Here is a 22,089-nt window from a genome sequence, read left to right as displayed (position 1 = left end):
TAATCAACAATGGAGTTATCAGTTACAGATGAAATGTCTGGCATATCGACTACTCGAACTCATGTTTGCGCTGTTACCTGAGGACCAGGTGTGTTTATTGCATATATATGGCTGTTTGTAGTGTGATAAATCTTTCAAATAATTTTATTCTTGAGTTTAAAGAAATTGAAAGATTCATCACAATACTGGTTTGTTTCCATTTAAATAAGAGTCTGACAAAGCCATTTAGTCGATATATATATTTCATGCGTTATACAATTTTGGTCATAATTTTCGTCAGTTGCGTATTTTATAGCACCGGAGCCTCACTGTATTTCTTATACAAGAAACCTCCAATTTGGTGAGCACCAGATCAGGAATTCACAGAAATTATTACAGTTATACTGGTTTATGTTCCATAAACAAGTTCTTATTTTTGTTTGGGTAGACTAATACAATGTAAAAAGTGGAGCATAGAATATATTAGCAAAACAAGCATCATAACTTGCTTGTAAATAAAGTTCTAATTAAAAATTCACTGCTATATTAATACAAAAGTTATAAACACATTACAATAAATGATAGCCATTAAAACATGCTATGTATAAAAGCACAATAAATAAAAATTCGCAAAATAATTAAGACTCTACTTTATACTACCAATTTCTATTGAGCCTCACTAACATGGAGTTTGTTTTAGACCAAACCAAGTTCACCTGTCAATCATTCTTTCACATCGAGCCAACTAACACAAAGTGGAAACTCTTTGATTAAAACCTTCATGTTGCGAGTCAACAGGTATCTAAATACATTATATCGAATTAAACAAGAAAAATGATAAAGTACGCAGAAAATTAGACAAGGTAAGTTGCAATAAAAACATACCTAAAAAACTGCTTGATTTGAATAAAATATGGGACATGCGTTATACAAAATGAATTTTCTTGGTCAGGCCAGAAAAATCGGTTACAAGCATTCATCACATGATGTCTTGGTAATATTTTAGAGACAGAAATGAAAACATGAAAGGTGAGAAGGTATTGCTTGAAGAAAGGAGACAATTTCACTGTGGAGTTTATAATGCATTGATAGCTGCTGTTATTTCTACACAGAGTTCAATTAAATGGTAATTAGGTATAAGTGCTGCTGCTACCATAGTAGGCGTATGTGTCCTTGGGCAAGACACTTAACAGCAATTGCTTTAACCCAGTGGTGATTACTGGGTTGTCACCCACAAAGTAAAATACTTCATAACTCGTAAGCTGGCACAAGGTGTATGAAACAGAACACCTGTGTTATAACAATTGTTGTTTTCTGCCCACGCGAGGATAAAGTAAATTACATTCATTCATTTGTTCTGTGGTTACAGCAACCCTGTCTGCAGGTTTAACACAAGCGACCTTATACCTGCTGCTTGTAGGTGAAACTTTACCATAGTTTTAGAATATTTTTTTTTTTAAGTTTTTTTTTTGTGGTATCTGTTAATTTAGACAAGACATTAGCAGAATGGGCCAAACACTTTCTCACATACTTTCATTTTTCTCCAGGTTCAAAGTTTTTCTTTTTGATGAAAATCCCTCCAAACAACAATATTTCCTTAATAATGTGTTAGACTGCAACAAAAATTATACTTTTGACACCGAAATAAGTCAACCATTGACTAAACGAAAAAAGTTTGTTGCAATCAGGAAAAAGAAAGCAGAAAAAGAAGTAATATGTATATGTTGAACATTTTTTGGAATAAATTGTTAAAACATATGAAAATTTTGCTTACTCTTTTAAAAGAAGACTATGAATGGAGTACTGTTTACTTTTAAGTCAAAATTCAAAGCGTTTTTTTTAATGAACCAACTTAGGTCTTAATCTCAGAAACCCTGGCATGCCTTGCCGAAGGACCTCACCTGTATATAACAGAAATTAAATCTAACACTTTTACTCGAGTCATTTTACACATGTTTTTAACAAATGTCGTTTTTCTTCTGATTTTCTTCTCTTTGTTGTTTTAACTAATCAGATTACTGTATACGAAGAGATACATCATAAAAAAACTAAAAAAACTGCTGTCTATATGATATACGTTATGTTTAGTTTTTTTATTTTTAAACAGACTTTATGTTTTTTGTTTTTTAAATATATGTTATGTTATGTAATGGTATAACACTATCCAACAGGGTGAAGCATCCATACAATACATGGCATCATTAGCTGGGAGCAGCTTAAGTGAGGAAATCAGTGTATTTGACAGAAACAGAAGTCTTGTTGTTCCAAACACTTCAAGTGCTAATATTTCAAGTAAGTTTAAATTTAAACCACTCCAGTTTAAAGTACATGGTGGCTTCACGTGTATTTTGTGAGTTACAAAAAAAAACATTATAGGATTTATATGTTTTGGAAGTTAATTTGAACTACCTATGTCAGTTTACTGTGGTAAAGAAATTACTCTTAAGTGGCTTTACTATGGACAGAAACGCCCAAAATGGTTAAAGGGTATAGCATTGCCATTGAACCATTACTATGACACTATACGTTGTTTAACCTTGTAACTTTAAAAAAATAAACTCATTACTCTTGCAAGGACAATCCTTATATTAAATTTTCTGTTTCAAACACCTCGTGCCCGTTTAAGAGCTAATAAGCTACAACGTATGTAACTTTGTTGGTTATTTTTTGGAGGGAATTTTTTATTGTCGGTATTAATGACGATTTGGACAACCCATTAGTGACCACTGGATTAGAACAATTTCTGTTAAGTGTATTTCCCAAGGACACATTTCGCCCACGATAGTAGTAGCGACGAGCCTTGAATCCGTAACTTTTAGGTTAAAGCCAGGTGCCCTAACCATTCTGCTGCGACACCAAAACTTTCTTACAATATTACAGGCATGTCAGTAACCAATTCAACTGATGAGTTTGAAAACACTGATTCCCAACCTGCTATTGCAACAACATTTAGTGGGAACTTTGTGGAGTTAGAGGTTGATAGCTTGAATGAACATGAGTGTATGCCTGCATTGGTTGGCCTCATCACACACATGCATGAGAACAATATAGGTCAGTGGTAATATGTTTCAATGAGTGAATGTAACTTATTTATACTCGTTTATTTATTTTTTTAAGGGAATTTTTTTTTCTTTTGTTTTTATGTTTGGCTGACAATTTGGACAACCCATTAGTGACCACTTGGTTAAAACAATTGCTGTTAAGCGTCTTGCCTAAAAACACATTGTAGCAGTGAAGAGCCTTGAACCCTCAACCTCTAGGTTAAAGACAGGCGTGCTAACCATTGTCTCTAAGTGCCAGCTTAATCTAGGTTTTGTAAAACAGCCTTCAATAGATATAGCAGGTACTATTTCTAACATATTGGATAAAAAGAAGGCTCATGACACCCAACTTTTGTTTGGATGATGCAAATTCATAGGTTAGTGTTAAATGTAAAAAATATATATAAGGTAAACAAATTAGGTAGAAAATTTACCTAATCAATAAAATAGCTGTGTTTTAAATAGCATGGCTACTTACATGCAATTCACATTCAGGCAAATAAATAGGTAACTGCTCTAAAAGTTCAACAAAATCAAACTAGAAACTTGGCTTTTTCAAGGTTTCCCAGAAGAGGAAAAAGAAGAAGAGTCTTCTCTCCCTTCATGGATGTCCTCCATCCATAAGAAGTTGTCATCCTCATCCACGAGTAAGAACGTGAGACTCTTCATTGCAAAGTTGATCATCAACTGCGAACAATATTTCAGGTGTGAAACCTGTCATGGGACAGTGGTTATACCGCTTGCCTTTTAACTTAATTTTTTAACTTTACAGGGTTAGACTACATGTTGTTAAGCTAAAAAAAAATAAATATTAAATGCTACATAAGCGGTAACTTGTAAACGAGAACAAAGTGAAACAAATTTAAAACAAATAAAATAGCAATCAACCAAAAAAGTTACATATTCGGTAACTGGTAAACAATAACAAAGTGTTTGAAAACAAATCTGTCCCAAGCGACTGTTCGTTTCCCAAGATTAAAAAAGTTACTTTCATTTGTTTACTGAAGCATATAGCAAACGGTATGCCTATATAATGTATGCACATTTTGAATATTTGCTTAACAAAACAGCTTGATTCTATTTCATTAAATTCAATTCATTGTGTTTATTTTCAGACCATATGCTGCACATTGGATTACACCACTTGCACAATTAATATTAAGAGAAGATTGTGGTGTTAATGGCATTGATACCATGGTATGTGATATACTGGTCACTGTGCTTTCATGGAACAACATTGCTGTACCAGAGGTAGGATACAAAGGTTCTTAAATCCGTCCGTGGCACAGTTGGTTAGCGAGCTTGCCTTTAACCTGCAGGTAATGGGTTTAAGGCTCTTCGCTGCTACCATTGTGGGCGTATGTGTCCTTGGGCAAGGAATTTAACAGCAATTGCTCCAACTTAGCGGTCACTAATGGACTGTCAAATTTATCTGCTATGCATAAAAATAAAAAAAAATCACACAAAAGCTGGCACGAAGTGTATGATACAGAACACCCGTGTTTAACAACCCTCGTTTTCCGGCCACTCATAGATAAAGCAAGTCACATTTATTTTACCATAGTTAAAAGCTCTCATTTTAAAACCAGAGGATACTACGTTTAAAACTTGATGCTGCCACCACTGTGGCTTTGTTGTTGGGTATGTACTTGGGTAAGACACACAATCGCTCCAATTCAGTGGTCGCTAATTGGTTGACCAAATTATCATTCAAAATCTTTTACCCCCAACCATGGGACAGAATCGGGACTCGGTCGGAACGCTTAAAGTGAAACATAATAATGAACTTCACTACCGCGATCCTGTCACTCTGGGCGTACAAGGGTGTTGGGGTAATGGACCAAATCTGGATAATCCAAGGTCCTCTAGGACCTCACCCATACAAAATTAAAAAAAAACATAACTCGTGTCATAGACCAAGTAAGTTCAACTCACTTTTTTACAGGATTCGGTTGAAGGCAAAAGTTTGGTCCGTGGTTTGTTGGAACAATTGTCTCGTAGAATCCACCACAATAATCGAGCAATTATCCGTCATAATCTCGATCTTATTAAAACCACCCTTGAATGTTGGGGTGAGAGAGTACGAGGGGGGGTGGATCCTAATATTGTGTATCAGCTGTGCGAGAGGTATGGTGTCGATGGCTTGTATTTATATCGTGTTTTCTAAATTTAGGTCACCTAGTTATTGTTTATAAAGAGGTTATTCAACTTTAATGATATAGCAGTGGGGAAAGATGGGACATCTTTAGAACATAATATTCAAATATCTTGATAGTGTTTTATACAATTAACAACACTTTATGGGAGTTGTGAGGATACGGTTTTATAATTCTTTGAATGTTCTTTGTTTATTACCAAATGGGACAAGAAAATTAAATAAAAAGGTGTTCCATCTTCCCTACTATATAATACCTTTTATTTGTCTCTTCGATTGGCCACTAGTTTAAAACTGTGATTTTGGTATATTAGTACCTAACTATTGCATAAATTATGTATAGTTTATATTAATATTAACAATAGTACCTTTTATTTGTCTCTTCAATTACAGTTAAAAATTATTTTGAATGAAAATACATGATATAGCATCAAAACAACAGTTGTTGAAACACCCATCTGGTTAAAAACATATTTACATTAAATTGGGGAAAAAAAGCTTTTACAATTACTTTATTAATTTTTTACATTTATTTTATTATATTTTAAAATAAATTATTTATTGTCACATTTCCAGCAACGATGTTGATTTGAAAGAAAACTTTGCCGGTCTTCAGTTGCTTGGAGCGTTCCTTGTTAATAAATGTTCACCATTTGCTGGGGAATATACACTAGATGTTGATAGGGAACAATATTACCAAAGGTGAGGAAATATGGGTAGGAATGAATTTTACTTTCGCGGTCACTTAATGGGTTGTCCAAATTATCAGCCACACATAAAAAAAGAAAAAACTCCCTCAAAAATAGTCACCCAGGAAGTTACATACTTGGTAACTCTTAAGCTGGCACAAGGTGTATGAAACAGAGCACCCTTGCTATAACAGCCATGCGAGGATAAAGTAAGTTACCTATTACTTTTTATCTGTAATAGAAAAGGTACCTTATTTCAGACATCTTAATTTTGGGTAATATTTTTCCTTTTTGTCCATTGTTTCTGTGTTACTTAATGCCAATACTACGGAAAACTCATTTGTGAGTTATAGCAAAAATTTATGAAATTTAATTTCTTAACGTATTCGCCTTTTTTTCGCAGAATCTTTCGGAACATGCGTTTCAAGAGAAAGGAGATATACGATGCAGCTTCTGAAGTGGCGGGACTTACATTGAATTATATTACTAATGTTGAAAAGGAAGAAAATGGAAATGTTCATGAAATGGTAGAATAAGAATGTTTGTATAATATTTACTGTTACTGTAATAAATATCATTTGCCAATGGCTAAGACTGCCTGGAAACCAAAGGCACCAGGTTCAAAACTTGATAAAATAAATCAACAACAAATAATCTTACATTAAAACTTGTAATGACATATGTTATAATCCACCAAAATACCCCAACCCAAAATATACAAGTAATGAACATGGAAACTGTAATAATGGAAATTGTTTTATTGCCTACGATGTTATAGCACAAATCATACAATTAACCATTTGATTCTTTATTGATGAAGTCTAACAGCAACCTGGGAATTAAGTCTGAGTTGATCCATTGCCCCAGACACAACTGCCTTTGTATATATTCTAAACATTAAAAGTTTATTTTAAATATAGGTTCGCAACAATCTCTCTGCCCTGTTTAAAAACCCCAAGACTCAAGATATCTTCATAACTTGCTTACACAAAGTTTCCATGCATTTCCCACCAATGGTTGATAACTTTGTATCCGCTGTTACTGGATTGCTACCAAAGGTAAATTATTAGGATAATTTGTTTCTTACATTTCGAAACAAAAACAATGTGAATTATTAAGATATTTTGTTTTTTCCGGGGGCGTGGCAAAGTGTTTAGCACAGTAATGGGTTCAAGCCTCAATGCTGCTACCATTGTGGGCGTTTTTGTCACAAAACTGCAATTGCTCCAACCCAACTCTGGGTTACAGACTAACCACTTTGCCATGGCGCCGGACTTTTTTACATAGCGTTTGCTGTTTATTATTAGTCGTAATGCCAACTTATGTAGTTTAACAAATAAACGTATATAAGAAAGCCTTTATATAATAGACTGAAGATTACATGTATTTCATATAACGTAACTTGATTTATTTTCGCGTCACCTGAAAATGACAGTCTCAGCGACAAGCCTTGAACCATAACCTCTATATTTTAGATGCATGGCGACCTACGTACCTTCTGCTATGAAATAATCAACCAACGAGCTTCACATATTGAGGATTTGTATCAACAGCTAGATATGAAGAATCTTATTACAAATTTCTCAGTGGGGTAAAAAGAATTGTTATTCTACTTTATGACACAATTATAGTAATTGTGTGGCATTGTATTACAGAACCAGATTTGTTTTTATTTAGTTCTAAAGGGATAATTAAATGATGGGAAATGCCTGAGTGGTATGTTTATAACACCTCAATAAGGAAATATACAGACATAAACGATTACAGTATATTTTTATAAGTTTTTTTTTCAAATATCATATCACATTTGTGTTACAGAAAAAAAAATCTCACAGAAAAAAAACATTTTTCATTAAAACCATATTTCCCAACTCATAACAATCTAAAAAAAAACTTTTCTTCAAAATAAATTTCTGATTCTAGTGGAGATCCTCTTCAACTTGCCTCGCTAAGAATTTGTTCCAAGCTTGTCATGGCAACCATTATCAACACAGGGGAATCCCCAACAGATCAGCAATACAAAATTGTTCTTCAGTTTTTACCAGAAATTTTTAAAGTTTTTTCAAAACATTCGAACCCAATCTGCCGAAAAGAAGCTTTTGAGCTCGCTATGATGTTATATGACCATCAGAAAAGGTGCAACTAGGTTTTTTTATACATTTTAACTGTATAAGTATGTTATATAGTAAATATTTTTGAGTAAAATATTTTTAAGTAATAATACTGTAAGAACCAATGCTATTTTCCATCTATCTGTTCGCCCCATTTGGTACTAAACAAAGAACATCTAAAGAATTATTAAACCTTATCATCACAACTCTCATAGTCCGTTGTTAATTGTTTAAAACACGATCAGAATGTTTATTTTGTGGTAAAGGTGTTCTGTCTTCCCCCGACCTATTGTATGCTATATAGCAATGGTTCCTGCACTCCTTTTTTTAAATATTTAGTTTAACAGATTTTTTTATTTATTTTTTATTGAGTATAACATATCATTTCCAATTTTGAAAAAATCTTCAGGTGTATGTTTTTCAAAGCCTATGCATGTAATAGAAGAACAAATATATTTGTTGTACAACCCTGGATTAAGCTGTTATATTTATCCTCAATATAGTTGAATTAATATTAACTTGTATTATTACAGCTTATCATCAACTGATCAGCATTCTGAAATTATGAAGTTGTCAAAAATATTTCTTCTTAAATGTCTCAGTGATCCAGAAGAGTTATTGAGGTATGTTTCATGTTTTTCCTGATATATATATATATATATATATGTGTGAATACATCTGCTTTATCATATTTTTGCACAAACGCCCACCTCTAACATAGATATATCATGTCCATTGCACAAACGCCCGCCTCTAACATAGATATATCATATCCGTTGCACAAACGCCCGCCTCTAACATAGATATATCATATTCGTTGCACAAACGCCCGCCTCTAACATAGAGGTTACGCGTTCCAAATTGTTAGCCATACAAAGATGCAAAAAAAATCTGATGCAAATCGGAGGTCAGGACCTTTTCCACATAGAATTGAATGCTAGGATAAAACATAAATAAAATTTATTTCTATTTTTATTATCAGTGAATCTAAAATAAAAATAAAATAAAAAATTACTAAACATTCTATAAATTGTATGGCTGACTATTTGGACCACTCATTAGTAACCACTGGGTTGGAGCCATTGTTTTTAAGTGTCTTGGTCAAAGACATGTACAATGTACAAAGACATGTCACATGTGTATTGTTCAAAGACATGTGTATTGCACCAACAAGCATTAAACCTATGACCTCTAGGTTAGAGGCAGGCGCGCTAGCCTACAGTGCCATAGGGCCAGACAATGATGTTTTATTGTACGGGTTGTGTCCTTACGCACACTTTTCTCCCAATTAGAACCTTAATATGTTTAGTTAATGTTATTTATTTAATTTTTTTATTGTATTGTCTGTAGGTTGTAACGGTCACGACTTTTATCCAAAACAATATTTCTTTCTTATTTGTCAATAAGCGTGTTTAACAACTGTTGTTTTACCGTTACTACCTGTCTTTTCACTTTTGTCCACTCTTTTGTTCTTCGTTATTGTGACCGAAGAGACGAAATAAATTCCATTTATTCATTCATTCATTATTAAAAAATTTTGAGTTAAAAAACAAAATTTATCATTTTTACCTCAGAAATCGAGCCATGAATTTCTGGAGCGACGAAAGTCGTCTTCCGATTACTCCCATCCATAAAGTGTCCGGAATCTTCCAAGATCTTTACGACTCTTCCTTAGAGGAGTCCCGGTTCCTCTGCAATGCAGTTGGATTGATCCTCCAAAGTACATCATTGAGTCCGGACTTTGATCGAGCAATATTTGATCTTCCTCTCTCCGAGTGTGTATTTCAGGTAAAATTTTACTTTTAAATATTGTTTAAAGTTTAAATATTTTTTGATTTCTTTTTTTGTTCATACAATATGCTTTTTCAACGTTGTACTTAAAGATTACTTTGAATTGTTTGTCTTTTTAGACCTTTTTAAAAAAAATATGGATAGTTTGCTTTTTTATTCCTTTTTAAGTTACTATTTGAATTATTACCCTTTTTACAAGTTGCATTTTTTCTTCTACTTTTTTATTTTTTAGATCTTACTTCCTTTCTTATCTCTTGAAACACTGCCCCTATTTATTACTTTATTCATACTATTAGGAGTATGAGATAGATAACAGTTGGAGACACCAGTACGCGAGTCTGGTTCCAATGTTCGTGGAAACTCTGGGTAATTCATCTGGTGATGTAACCTCACGAAAACAAAATCCGAATAGGATTCTCGCAACTCAACAAGATTTACAATTCACTGCAACTGTGGAAGGTGGGGTTACATAATGCTAAATAAATATAAATCTAAGAATGTAACTTGCTTTATCCTCGCGTGGCAGGAAATGACAGTCAGTATAACATAGCTGTTCTGTTTTATCCACCTCGTACCAGCTTACGAATTACCATGTATAAATGTTACTTTGTGGGTGAATTAATTTTTTCATTTTGTTATGGCTCAACAATGCTACCATTGTGGGTGTATGTGTCCTTGGGCAAGACATTTATCGGCAATTGCTTCATCCCAGTGGTCACTAATGGGTTGTCCAAGTTATCAGCAATACATAAAAAAATAATACAAAAAAACAATCACCCAAAAAGTAACATATATATATATATATGGTAAATTGTAAGCTGGCTAGAGGTGTATGAAACAGAACACCTGTGTTATAATGACTTTTGCCACTAGAGGATAAAGTAAGTTGCATTCATTCATTCATTTTATAAACTCCTGCTGTAAGAAACATTATACTTATATTTTTGCTCTTCCAGTTAAAATTTTGTTAAACAACGTCCTATTCAGTCTTCTTCATCAGGGTAAAATGACCCTAAAAAACACCTTTTCTAAAACTTTTTTCAATATTTATTTTAATAAGATTTTTATGTTTATCATGACCTCTATGCTAACTCTTTTAAGTATACCAACATTGTCCAATTAATGTTTTTCACAACCCAGGTGGTAAGAGTTCATACAATTGGATGACGGGTAGCAGCCTTGACACATTTTCAAGCCTTGCTGTTGGAGATCACCAGAAAAGTTCTTTACTAGCAAGTTCCATAACTTCTCCCGCCTCATATAGAAGGCTGGGCAGAAAACTTGTGACAGATAAACCAGGCCCAGAGTTTGGGAAAGTGGATTTGGTGAAACAAGAAGGACAGAAGAAGAAACAACGAGGTAAAGTAATTTGTTTGGTTTACAGTAGAGTGTGTTTGCAAATATAAAAAGGGACTGTATAATATATATATATTTTTTTTTATTTTTTTTATATGAGTTCTGCCTGCCACCCCAACACCCAGAAAGCTGACTTAGGTCTTTCATGCGACCGGCGCGCAACACCTTATCACAGCCAAACATGTTATAATATATTATTGCTGTCAGGCATGTTGTACTTGTATTTTGGCTCTTCGGTCAAGAGTTTTGCTGGCCTTAGTTTTGACATCCTATTTAGATAATCTTTACAGGGTAAAATGACCCCTGATATGTAAAAAGTAACTGTGTTTGTCTATTCCCAATTTAGGAGCATTTTTTTAAAAAATGAGTAAATTATTTTTTAGACGTTTTTAGGCATGGAGAAATTGCTTATTAAATTGCTTTTGTTGGCCCAGGGCTCTCAATCTATTTTAAGTTGGCCAGTTTATTAGTATGGCCAATACTAATAAACTGGCTTAGAGGGACCAACATTCTCATACAGTGGAATAAAACCTCACTTGTACATAACAAATATTTTGTTATTTCAGGTTTTGGGGTAAACATAGATGTTCAAAGATTACGCAGAAGATTTCTTAAAGAACAAACGGATTCAAGAATCAACTTTGCTCGAGTGCAAGAAGTAAAGAAGAGAAGACAGGAGGTAGATATTTGTATTTGGGTTGGCATAAACTTCAAATTTAGCCTAAATCCCAGGTCCTTGACTATGACCCATATTATATTTAGCATGTAAGTGAAAACTGAACCAAGGTCATTCAAGGTCACACCAAATATAACTCCACTTGGATTGAGGAAAATTGGTTTTGTAGTGCGGCATCTCATAACACAGCCACATGATTAGATAAACAATATTATTATATAAAAACATAACATTATTAGGGAGGACACAGCTTTGATAAAGTATAAACTATCAAAAATAATAGATTAACACATTGTATTTATGTATATTGTGCGTCAGCTCTTTTTATCGAAATTTCCAAATAGGTAGAAATAACAAAAAACAGTCGTTTAAAACAGACTGTTAAAGCTGTATATACAAAATTTAGGTCATAAGTATGCTATATGTTTTGTCAGAATCTTTTCAATAAATTGGGTTGTAGTGAGTTTAGAAGTATGAATGTATTTGAGTATGAATATTGATAAAAATTCCCCCCCAAAAAAAATTATAAACAACAGTTGACACTATATATAAAAGACAAGAATTAAAGCAAACTCATGAAGATCTATAACTTATATTTAAATACTTTCTGCATTTTCAGACATTTCTGCATTTTCAGACATTTCAGAAAGAGCATGAAAAACGAAGATCAAATGATGTCACTCTGCATCGAAGGTATAGGGATGGGGAATTACCGGATGTTCAGATCCCAAACAAATCTATCATAGCTCCTCTTGCATCCGCGTGTCAGTATGATGCTGTCCTCTCAAAATCTGTTCTCTCCTCTCTTGTGTGCGCCATCTTGAAAGAAGAAAGGAAAAGGGATGGGGAAGAGGTAGGGTTCACAAAAACTTACTTTTGTAGAATTTTTTTGTTTTTCCAAAACACATCTTGTTTTTTTAATTTTAGTGGAATTGAGTTAATTATTGTTATATGCAAAATTAAGATGCAAAAAATTAAAATACAGCTGGAATTTTTTAGGGCAATTAGTTATTTGTAGTTTTTCAGTTTTACCTAGATTGTTGGGATAAACGAAAAAATAAACATTCCCGAATTTAGAATGCATAAATTTAATAATGTTATGCAAAGATTGTATATTTTTAGATTGATATTTCAAATACTTGATCTCAGAATGCACTCTTTTACAGTCAATGGGTTAAGTCTTCGATTACCTAAAGTATAAATATACCACCATCCAGAACACCCCTGCAAACATTGGTGACAAAATGTTTCAAATTCTTGAAATTTCGACGGAAAAAAATCCCTCCCTTATTGCATGTGTGGAAGAAGTAGCGCTTCGTAATCATGACTATGTGGGATTCAACAAACTTATTCCTGCTCATATTTCTTCATCATCTCTTGCATCCAATAAACATGCTCTTGGTAAGAGGGTTTGATTTAAATAATAGACTGAAGATGCCATTTAGAGGAAATGTAAATATATATCTCTTATATTATACAATTTGCTGGTTTAATTTGTCCTATGCATTTGTACTAGCTTAATTTGTCCTATGTACGTTTCTGTGTGACCTAAAATTGGTAGCAGCATGGAGAATCAAACCTGATATTTTCTGGTTACTAATCTATACCCCTACATGTGTTATATTATATGTAAATAGTTGTACTGTAATTATTTTAATTAATTATATTATAGTACGGTTGGGGCAAGACGGGACACCTTTTATTCCATTTTCTCGTTCCGTGTCCACCTGACTCCAATAAACCGCTACTAATTGTTTAAAACACGATCAGGGTATTTGGATATTATGGACTAAGGTGTCCCATCTTACCTCACACTACTATATATTTTTATTGTAGGCATCACTTTGTTGGAGCAATACATAATCGATGACAAACACAGTGTCAAGGAACCTTCACATAAAAAACAGAAGACACATGTTAGTGGGATGGGGAATAACCCTGTGTTGTGGATTGAACTAGCAAGGTATAACTAAATTTACATAACTTAAACTTTGATTATTACAAGGTGTAACTAAATTTACCTCCAAGCTTGTTTTAATGAATGGTGTTTTGCCTTCGATTTTTCGTTTTGCCTTCGATTCCTTTTTTATAGGGATATGATATTTACTCTGGTGACTGCATGTTTTTAACTTTTCTTATGAGCGGCACCAGTCGCATAAAGGACTTAAATGAGCTTTCCTGAGTGTTGGAGTAATGGGCCAAATCTGGCCTAAATGGAAGGTCATTGACCTCACCCACAAAGAATAGAATAGAAATATGCCTACTGAAAATATTTCATATACTGCCATGCTTTTTAAGCAAAAATCTTTTTCATACCATTTCACCATAGCATATTTTATCGACTGTTGTTTTGCTGTTGATTCCCTTTTCTTTATTGTTTTAATAATTTGATTTTTTCTATCATTTTCAGAGAGATAAACAAAATAATATGTTATGTTATACTCTTATATTAAAAACCTTTTTTATATTATTATATTATAGTAAAATATCATGTTGTATTATTATAATATAGTAAAATTGTTTTATATTATTATATTATTGTCCGTAATGGTACTTAGACTTTACAAATCACTGGATGAGTTCGACGTCTTGCGTGGAATATTCAGTGGAGATTCTGAATCGAATAAATCAACAGCTAAAGGATTAGCTTTGGAGGATTGTGGTGATTACACTGCTGCTTATAAAGTTTACAATGAGGTGAAGTTGTGTGTTCTATATCAGGGGTATGCAACTGGGCCAAATAAGGCCCGTAAAAAAATGTATGAGGCTCGCGAAGCTAGCTGCATATTTTTCACTGAATTTATTTGATGTGATAATTAATTTATTTAGCACTTTTCAGAAATTAATGTGTCAGAACTTTATATTTCTGCGAGGAGATTCCCTTTTAATTTCATACAATCAAAGACAAAAAGAACTTATTTACTGGTCCATGCAAGCCTATGTTAAAATGGAGGGTTTACCCAGTATATACCTCTTCTATATTAAAATCACATTTATTTGTCTCTTTAAGAAGTTATTTTTCTTAATTTTAATTGTTTTCTCCTTTCTGTTTTAAATAATTTATTTTTATGTATGGAAAGAAAAAAATTGGGCCCTTGATGAGTTAGTTAAGAAATTGTTATATGTTGTATGAAGTTTACTAATCTACATTTAGCTTTAAGTTTATGTGACTTGCGTCCAATGCCATATACTCTATGCAATTGGCCAATCTCCATTTACCAATGTGTTTGGTGTCTAAAATTGGCTAATCTTCACTTAACAATGAATTTTTTAATAAAAATTGGCTAATCTACATTTACCAATCTGTTTTTGTTATGTACAATGGGCTAATCTACATTTAACAATGCATATTTTGTCTAAAATTGACTAATTTACATTTCCCAATGTGTTTGGTGTTAATCTTACTTGTAACGCAGGCGCTACACAAGGAGGATTGGGAGAATGATGTAAGTGAGGTGGAGAAAGATGTTTGGGAAGATTGTTTGATTAACTGCTTCAAAAATCTTGCCAGGTCAGAATAAAATATAGAGTAAGAATTGTAAGTGGAAAATTTAAAAAAACTAATTATTATTTTTACTAATTTCAACTTAATGTTTATGTACTTTGTAGACAACATTGTAAACTAGCGTTCTCATAGCCCAATTCGAGTATTTACTTGAGTAATAGATCCACTAGTGTAATGTGAGGTATACTGTTTACTTTGTATATCATATACTGCTTTTTTGGCCAATTATCCTAATATGAATCCATCATGCATGACTTGCAGTTAAACATCAAATAAAACCACTTTTTGCCCAACAAATGTAAAAGGTATGCTAACTCTTCCTAGCTTATCGATTTAAAAATCAAATTTAGTCCAATTTTTTTAAAAACATACTTTATTTCAGATGGGACCAAGTTAATGCAGTTTGCGATGCAGAACTTAATGATTATCTGGAAGATACAAATTGTAGCTTAAAACAAGTATGGAGGGTTCCTGAATATGAGGTTGTTAGAAGTACTTTGTAATTATAGTAAAAAAAAAAATCATTTTCGACTGTTACTAGTATGAGGTGGTGTCTTATGCAAGAGTCTCCAATTTCACAAAGTCAGTGGTATAACAACTGCAGTTGCTCTGTCAAATGAAGTGCTTTTTAATATAGTGAAAATAAATTATTTGTCGACTGTTACTAGTATGAAGTGATGTCTTATGCAAGAGTCTCTAATTTCTCTAATTTCACAACGCCCATGGTATAACCATTGCAGTTGCCCTGTCACACGAAGGCTTGGTAAAATATAGTGAAACTGAATTAATTTTTCGACTGCTACTAGTATGGGATGCTGTCTTAAGGTGGCTGTACACAGTATCCGGCGTGCGAATTCGCATGCGGAGTCATATGCAAACCCATGTCCAATTACGCATGCGGCAGCGAAATCCAGACAAAACAGACAACTCGGACGAATTCCGGATACTGTGTACAGCCACCTTTAGGCAAGACTCTCTAATTGCAGAACACCCGTGGTATAAATAACGACTGCAGTTGCACTGTCATACAGGGATGAAAAAGTTGCATTCATTTATTCCCAACAAATAAATTCATTTATTTATTTCTAACAAAAAAGTTACATTTATTTATTGTAACCACTTAACAGAATTCCTTTTTTTTGTTGTCACAGCAACGGTTTCTGGACACATCAGTTCATTCAAAACTTCTGCTGCTTCTTCAAGGCAACATAGAAGCTGGAAATGAACTTTGTGAGTTTTTTGATGATTCAATGCAAGGAGATGACGCTAGGAAAAATATGGTGGAGAAAAACTACTCTGAACATTTGGCTATGATGTACATTTATAAGGTTGCATTTAAGAATTTAGTTTTTATTGTAATTTTTTACATATATATACTTAGCAAACTGCCACTTCTTGTTAACTTTTTAGACAACAGCCATTATTTATGCTTTTTAGAAAATAAAACATAACACACTTTGTTTTAACCATGGCTTAACCATTTTAAATGCTTCTATTTATACTGGTAAGGTCCTTGATGACCTAGAAATTGGTTTTGATCCATTACCCCAACCACTGGAAAAATGCCTCTTTGTTTCAGGGTGATTATGACAGCGCGAAGTTTTATGCTGATAAAGCAGCAGATAGTTTTTCCCATCAATGGTCCAACCTTGACTCACTTATGAAGGACAGGAAAGAAAACTTACAATGTATTTTTCCTCGATTAAATGATATAAATGATTTCCTTGATCTTGTATGTGGGGGTAAGTTTAAAAGTAAAAATGAATAAAAAGTAAATAAGCTATTTTACTTATTTATTGACAAAATATAATAATTTTATTTCTTAATAAAAAGAATATAGCACGGTGGGAGAAGATGAGACACCTTTTCATTCTTATTTCTCGTCTCATTTGGTGGTAAACATAAAACATTCAAAGAATTATAAATCCGTATCCTTACGAATCCCATAGAACATAGTTAATTGTTTAAAACACAATCAGTATATTTGGATATTACGTGCTAAAGATGCCCCGTCTTCCCCACCCTACTACTATATAAGTTATTTTATTTATTTTTAAAAGAGAATGATATTTTTTCCAACAGAGAATGAAATTTCATCACAATCTGTAAAGAATCTTGTCTCGTGTTGGAGCAATAGCTTGCCAAATACTAACTTTGGTTCAATTACTGCCTGGAATGACTGTATTGTATACAGGTAATTTGAAATAAAAAATAAAAGCATCCTTGAGTTAATCAAAGGTTTCATTCTTCTCTTTGGTTTCTTTGATACCGAATGTTGGAGAAGAAAAAGTAATCCTAAAAAGAAGTATCATTAAAACAACAGTCATTACAACAGCATATGAATAAACCCTTATAAATGTAACTTACTTTATCCTCACGTGGCAGAAAAACGACAGTCGTTATAACACGGTTGTTCATACAACTCGTGTTAGCTCACAAGTTACTTTGTGGATGATTTTTTATTTTTTTTTTTATAGGTGGTTGATAATTTGGACAACCCATTAGTGACCACTGGGTTAGAGCAATATATGATTTACAAATTGCTTTACAGGTGTGACTGTCATACCGTACAAACAATATGATGTAACCATTTAACCAAACAACATTAAAGTTTTAATTAAAAGTGAACATTACGACACAATCCTGTACAGTTGCGGAGAAAGCGATAAAGAAAATTAATTCTATTAAAACTTCTAATCCCTTTGTGCCTAACTATAACACCCTTTTTAAATAACTTAATAAACAAAAGTCTTTCCGTTCAAAACATTTTTAAATCTTCGCTACTATAATTTCTAAATTTACGCTACCGTATTATCAAAACATTTTTAGATCTTCGCTACCATAAGAGACAATACCTGTTTTTCAGATCTTTTTTTATGGATCAGCTTCAAAAGAAACTTAACATTGAATCTGACTCCATGCTACATGAAGATATTCAATGGATGGAAAAGACAAAGTTCCAACTTCGGCTAAATATGATGGAAAGTGCCCGCTTACAAGGAAATCATGTCGTAGTAGCTCGTATAAGATCATCCTTAAAAAAGGTAGATGGGATGCTGGGATACATTAATGAATGAAAGAATGTAACTTACTTTATCCTCGTGTGGACGAAAAACGAAGTTATTATAACACGGGTGGGAATACGCCTCGTGCCAGCTTATGAGTTACATGTATGTTACTTTGTGGGTGATTATTATTTGGGAGAATTTTTTTTATTTTTATTAATATTTGATTTGGACAACCCATTAGTGACCGCTGGGTTGTAGCAATTGCCACTAATTGTCTTATGTTACTTTGTGGGTGATTATTATTTGGGAGAATTTTTTTTATTTTTATTAATATTTGATTTGGACAACCCATTAGTGATCGCTGGGTTGTAGCAATTGCCACTAATTGTCTTGCCCAAGGACCCATACCCCACAATGGTAGCAGCTAGGCTTTAACCCATTACCTGTGGGTCACAGACAGGCGTGCTAACCATTTTTCCACGGCGCCGGAAAACATGCAGTATTGTAATTGTACTCCGGCTGCCATTGGTGTGGCTTGGTATGGCTTAAAAGGTAAAAGAAAATTCCAAAAAACATAATCACCTACAGAGTTATTTTTTTTTGCCTCTCAAAATTAGTAATTTTCATGGATTTATTCTCATTGTTATTTTGTCCTCAGGGAAATAAATATATGTTATGTTCTGTCTTTTATTTGTCACAACTAAATTTTCTCTTTAAACATTTACATATTTATTTATTAAAATATTCTAACATATTTTGTCATTTTTCAGGAACATGAACTTCTAAATTCTGACAAAAATCTTTCGTTTAAACTGACACACGAGGCAGCATTGTCATATCTCGCACAAGCAGAATCTCTTGCTCTTAACAACAAACCAAACAACAACAAAATAAAATATTTTATAGATTCTGTGGAATGCTTGAATGAACAGAATGAGTTTATTACAGAAAGGTGAGAGTTTGGTAATTGTCAATGAATGAATGAATGTAAATTATTTTAACCATAAGCGTGTTTTAACAACTGTTGTTTTGTCGCTATACCCTGTCTTTTCGTTTAAAATTTTTTTTAAATATTCGCTACCGTAATCGAAGAGACCAATAAAAGTTATTATATTATTATTATTATTTATTCTCATGCGGGGCAACCTTTTTTTTAATTAATTTGATCTTCACTATCGTATTTAAAAAAACAAATTTATATTATGTATGTGCACATAAAATTTTGAATGCATTATTCTGAGTAATCTTTTTTCAATACTTGTCATGGTACAGTATGTTGACCGGCACCGTGGCACAGTTTGTAAACGCGCCTGCCTGTGACCCAGAGGTAATGGGTTGAAGGCACCTCGCTGCTACCATTGTGGGCGTATGTGTCCGTGGGCAAGACACTTAACAGCAGTTGCTCCAACCCAGTAGTTATCTAAATGGGTTGTCCAAATTATCAGCCATACAAAAAAAAAACACATACGTAGTAACTCGTAAGCTGACGTGGAGTGTATGAAACAGAACACCATGTTTCGGGTACTTGAATACAAAGCAAGTTATTTTCGTTCATTCATATTTCTTTACCCCTACAGTGCCACCAACATAGAGAGGATACATCACCTTCTTGCACTTGCTACCACACATCATCTTACATCAAGTAACTTAAACAATGGGGAGGATGCTGATATCGAACAAGTCAAGGAAATATTCGGAACTGACATTAGTGAGTGTTGTATTTCGACTCTGATATGATTATGATATGTATGTATGTATATTATGAATGATTAAATGTAACTTGTTTACTCTCGCGTGGCAAGGCAATGACAGTTGTTATAAACATAGGTGTTCTTCTTCATACACCTTGTGCCCACTTACATGTTACCACAAATGTCACTTTGTGAGTGATTACTTTTGGGGATTTTTCGTTTTATATTTGACTGACAATTTGGACAACTCATTAGTGACCACTTGGTTGGAGCATTTGTCGCTGTGCTAAGTGTCTTCTTCTAGGACACATATGCCCACAATGGTAGCAGCGACAAGCCTTGAACCCATAACCTCTAAGTCAGAGGCAGGCACGCTAACCATTGTCTGTGGTAAATATATTTATACTGAATCTGCCTAAATTTTTATTGTTCCATACAGTCTCTAATTTTGAATATTATTTTGACTTACTCTACAACAAGATTTTTACCTAAAAACTTTTAGCCCTATGTTTATGCCTTAGAATGTTCATGTTTGTAAGCAGCTGAGAGATTAGTCTAAACAGGTCAAAACAATTTTTAGATGCCGACAACATTCGTCAAACTCTTTCAAACAAAGCGTTCAAGTTTTACCTGAAAGCAGCAAAGTTCGGTGAAGCATTAAATAACATTGGTGAAGGTAGCCTGCAGCAGAAATCTTACATTGCTCTTGCCAAGTTCTGTGATGAACAGCTTAGGAATGGCGACCAAGGTAACATTGCATTTAGTTGGTCCTGGTCAAAATTAAGTTCAACTTTCGGGTATTATAAAGTGTTTGAGGCCACTGTTTATGGTGTGGGGTGGGATACCGTCTTATATTTTGATATTAAGCATAAACTGTCTGAAAACTATGATATGCAATGTATCTATATTATAGTAGGATGGGGGAAGATGGGAGACTTTTTTATTTTATTTTTTTATCACATTTGGTAGTAAACAAAGAACATTCAAAGAAATATAAAACCATATCATGACGACCCCCACAGACCGTTCCCCCACCCTACTACATATCTCAACGGGGGACATTATAAACTAATGTGTACACGCATGTAATAATTCTATAGTTGCTTATCATGCAAAATATATTAGTAGTAATGATACGTTACAAGTGTGGTGTTTCTAACTTCTTATATCGTACGCAGCTGAAGGTTTACTCTCACCAACTTCAAAGTCAGTAAAAGTTGAATATGCTGTTACCATGACAACTTATGTGTTACGAGCCATGAGAATCCAATCCGGTGACCTTTCTAAAGCGAGTTGGAGTTTCCCTCGGTTGCTGCAACTTGTTCAGGATTTTAAAGGAAATATTTTGGATTCTTTTATACAAGAGGTAAAGTGTCTTATTTTGGCATGTACTTATATTGTAGTAAAAAAACAGCGCTGTAGCACAGTTGGTTAGCGCGTCTGCCTCCAACCCTATTGTAGTAAAAAAACAGCGCTGTAGCACAGTTGGTTAGCGCGTCTGCCTCCAACCCTATTGTAGTAAAAAAACAGCGCTGTAGCACAGTTGGTTAGCGCGTCTGCCTCCAACCCAGCGGTAATGGGTTCAAGGTTCTTTGATGCTAACATTGTGGGCGTATGTGTCCTTGGGCAAGACATTTAACAGCAATTGCTCCAACTCAGCGGTCACTAATGGGTTGTCCAAATTATCAGCCATACATAAAAAAAAAATTATTATATCTTTTCCCAAAAACACCTAAATAGTTACATATGTGGAAACTCGGAAGCAAGCACCAAGTGTGTGAAGTTAAATAAATTGATTTTTTTTATATTGTCCACAGTTTTATTGCAATTCATACACAAATCATACTATGTTATGTAAATCATTGATGCACTTTTTTAACTGTTTGATCTATTTTGTTATTTTTCAATATTTGCCAAAAACTGCTGATGGCTGTTATTTTTAAAATCTTGATTATTTTTTTTTTGATTTAGTCATCTGCTTTACCAAGTTGGATGGTGTTAAGTTGGTTGGGTCATCTAGTGGCATTGTTGGACAGAGATGTAGCACCTGCCGTTCAACCAATACTCACTCGAGTTATGCGGGATTA

General features: G+C 33.6%; 1 protein-coding gene across 2 annotated transcripts in view; it reads left to right on the top strand.

Moving 5' to 3' along the window:
• Positions 1 to 6: 6 nt before the first annotated feature.
• The window catches only part of LOC100185020 (DNA-dependent protein kinase catalytic subunit), a 29,512-nt gene continuing 7,429 nt past the window's right edge, over positions 7 to 22,089 (top strand). Inside the window, exons 1-34 of one of the 2 annotated variants that reach the window (XM_018811304.2) lie at positions 7 to 88; positions 680 to 777; positions 986 to 1,105; positions 1,527 to 1,689; positions 2,151 to 2,271; positions 2,860 to 3,030; positions 3,581 to 3,725; positions 4,136 to 4,271; positions 4,966 to 5,147; positions 5,752 to 5,877; positions 6,268 to 6,391; positions 6,785 to 6,922; positions 7,340 to 7,455; positions 7,788 to 8,000; positions 8,509 to 8,598; positions 9,550 to 9,763; positions 10,063 to 10,225; positions 10,907 to 11,125; positions 11,689 to 11,801; positions 12,436 to 12,651; positions 13,016 to 13,199; positions 13,635 to 13,761; positions 14,357 to 14,495; positions 15,215 to 15,309; positions 15,686 to 15,785; positions 16,455 to 16,631; positions 16,883 to 17,045; positions 17,386 to 17,497; positions 18,170 to 18,347; positions 19,082 to 19,263; positions 19,889 to 20,019; positions 20,583 to 20,750; positions 21,181 to 21,368; positions 21,974 to 22,076. In XM_018811304.2, the coding sequence (XP_018666849.1) occupies positions 29 to 88; positions 680 to 777; positions 986 to 1,105; positions 1,527 to 1,689; positions 2,151 to 2,271; positions 2,860 to 3,030; positions 3,581 to 3,725; positions 4,136 to 4,271; positions 4,966 to 5,147; positions 5,752 to 5,877; positions 6,268 to 6,391; positions 6,785 to 6,922; positions 7,340 to 7,455; positions 7,788 to 8,000; positions 8,509 to 8,598; positions 9,550 to 9,763; positions 10,063 to 10,225; positions 10,907 to 11,125; positions 11,689 to 11,801; positions 12,436 to 12,651; positions 13,016 to 13,199; positions 13,635 to 13,761; positions 14,357 to 14,495; positions 15,215 to 15,309; positions 15,686 to 15,785; positions 16,455 to 16,631; positions 16,883 to 17,045; positions 17,386 to 17,497; positions 18,170 to 18,347; positions 19,082 to 19,263; positions 19,889 to 20,019; positions 20,583 to 20,750; positions 21,181 to 21,368; positions 21,974 to 22,076 (4,975 nt within the window). In that variant the 5' untranslated portion in view covers positions 7 to 28. The remainder of the gene's footprint in view (positions 89 to 679; positions 778 to 985; positions 1,106 to 1,526; positions 1,690 to 2,150; positions 2,272 to 2,859; positions 3,031 to 3,580; positions 3,726 to 4,135; positions 4,272 to 4,965; positions 5,148 to 5,751; positions 5,878 to 6,267; positions 6,392 to 6,784; positions 6,923 to 7,339; positions 7,456 to 7,787; positions 8,001 to 8,508; positions 8,599 to 9,549; positions 9,764 to 10,062; positions 10,226 to 10,906; positions 11,126 to 11,688; positions 11,802 to 12,435; positions 12,652 to 13,015; positions 13,200 to 13,634; positions 13,762 to 14,356; positions 14,496 to 15,214; positions 15,310 to 15,685; positions 15,786 to 16,454; positions 16,632 to 16,882; positions 17,046 to 17,385; positions 17,498 to 18,169; positions 18,348 to 19,081; positions 19,264 to 19,888; positions 20,020 to 20,582; positions 20,751 to 21,180; positions 21,369 to 21,973; positions 22,077 to 22,089) is intronic. The other variant, XM_026833893.1, reaches the window with a different exon arrangement.

The sequence above is a fragment of the Ciona intestinalis genome, chromosome 3 (genome assembly GCF_000224145.3).
Source record: "Ciona intestinalis chromosome 3, KH, whole genome shotgun sequence".
NCBI lineage: Eukaryota > Metazoa > Chordata > Ascidiacea > Phlebobranchia > Cionidae > Ciona > Ciona intestinalis.
The sequence above is the reverse complement of the archived record's forward strand: the minus strand, read 5'-3'. Positions and strand labels throughout refer to the sequence as shown.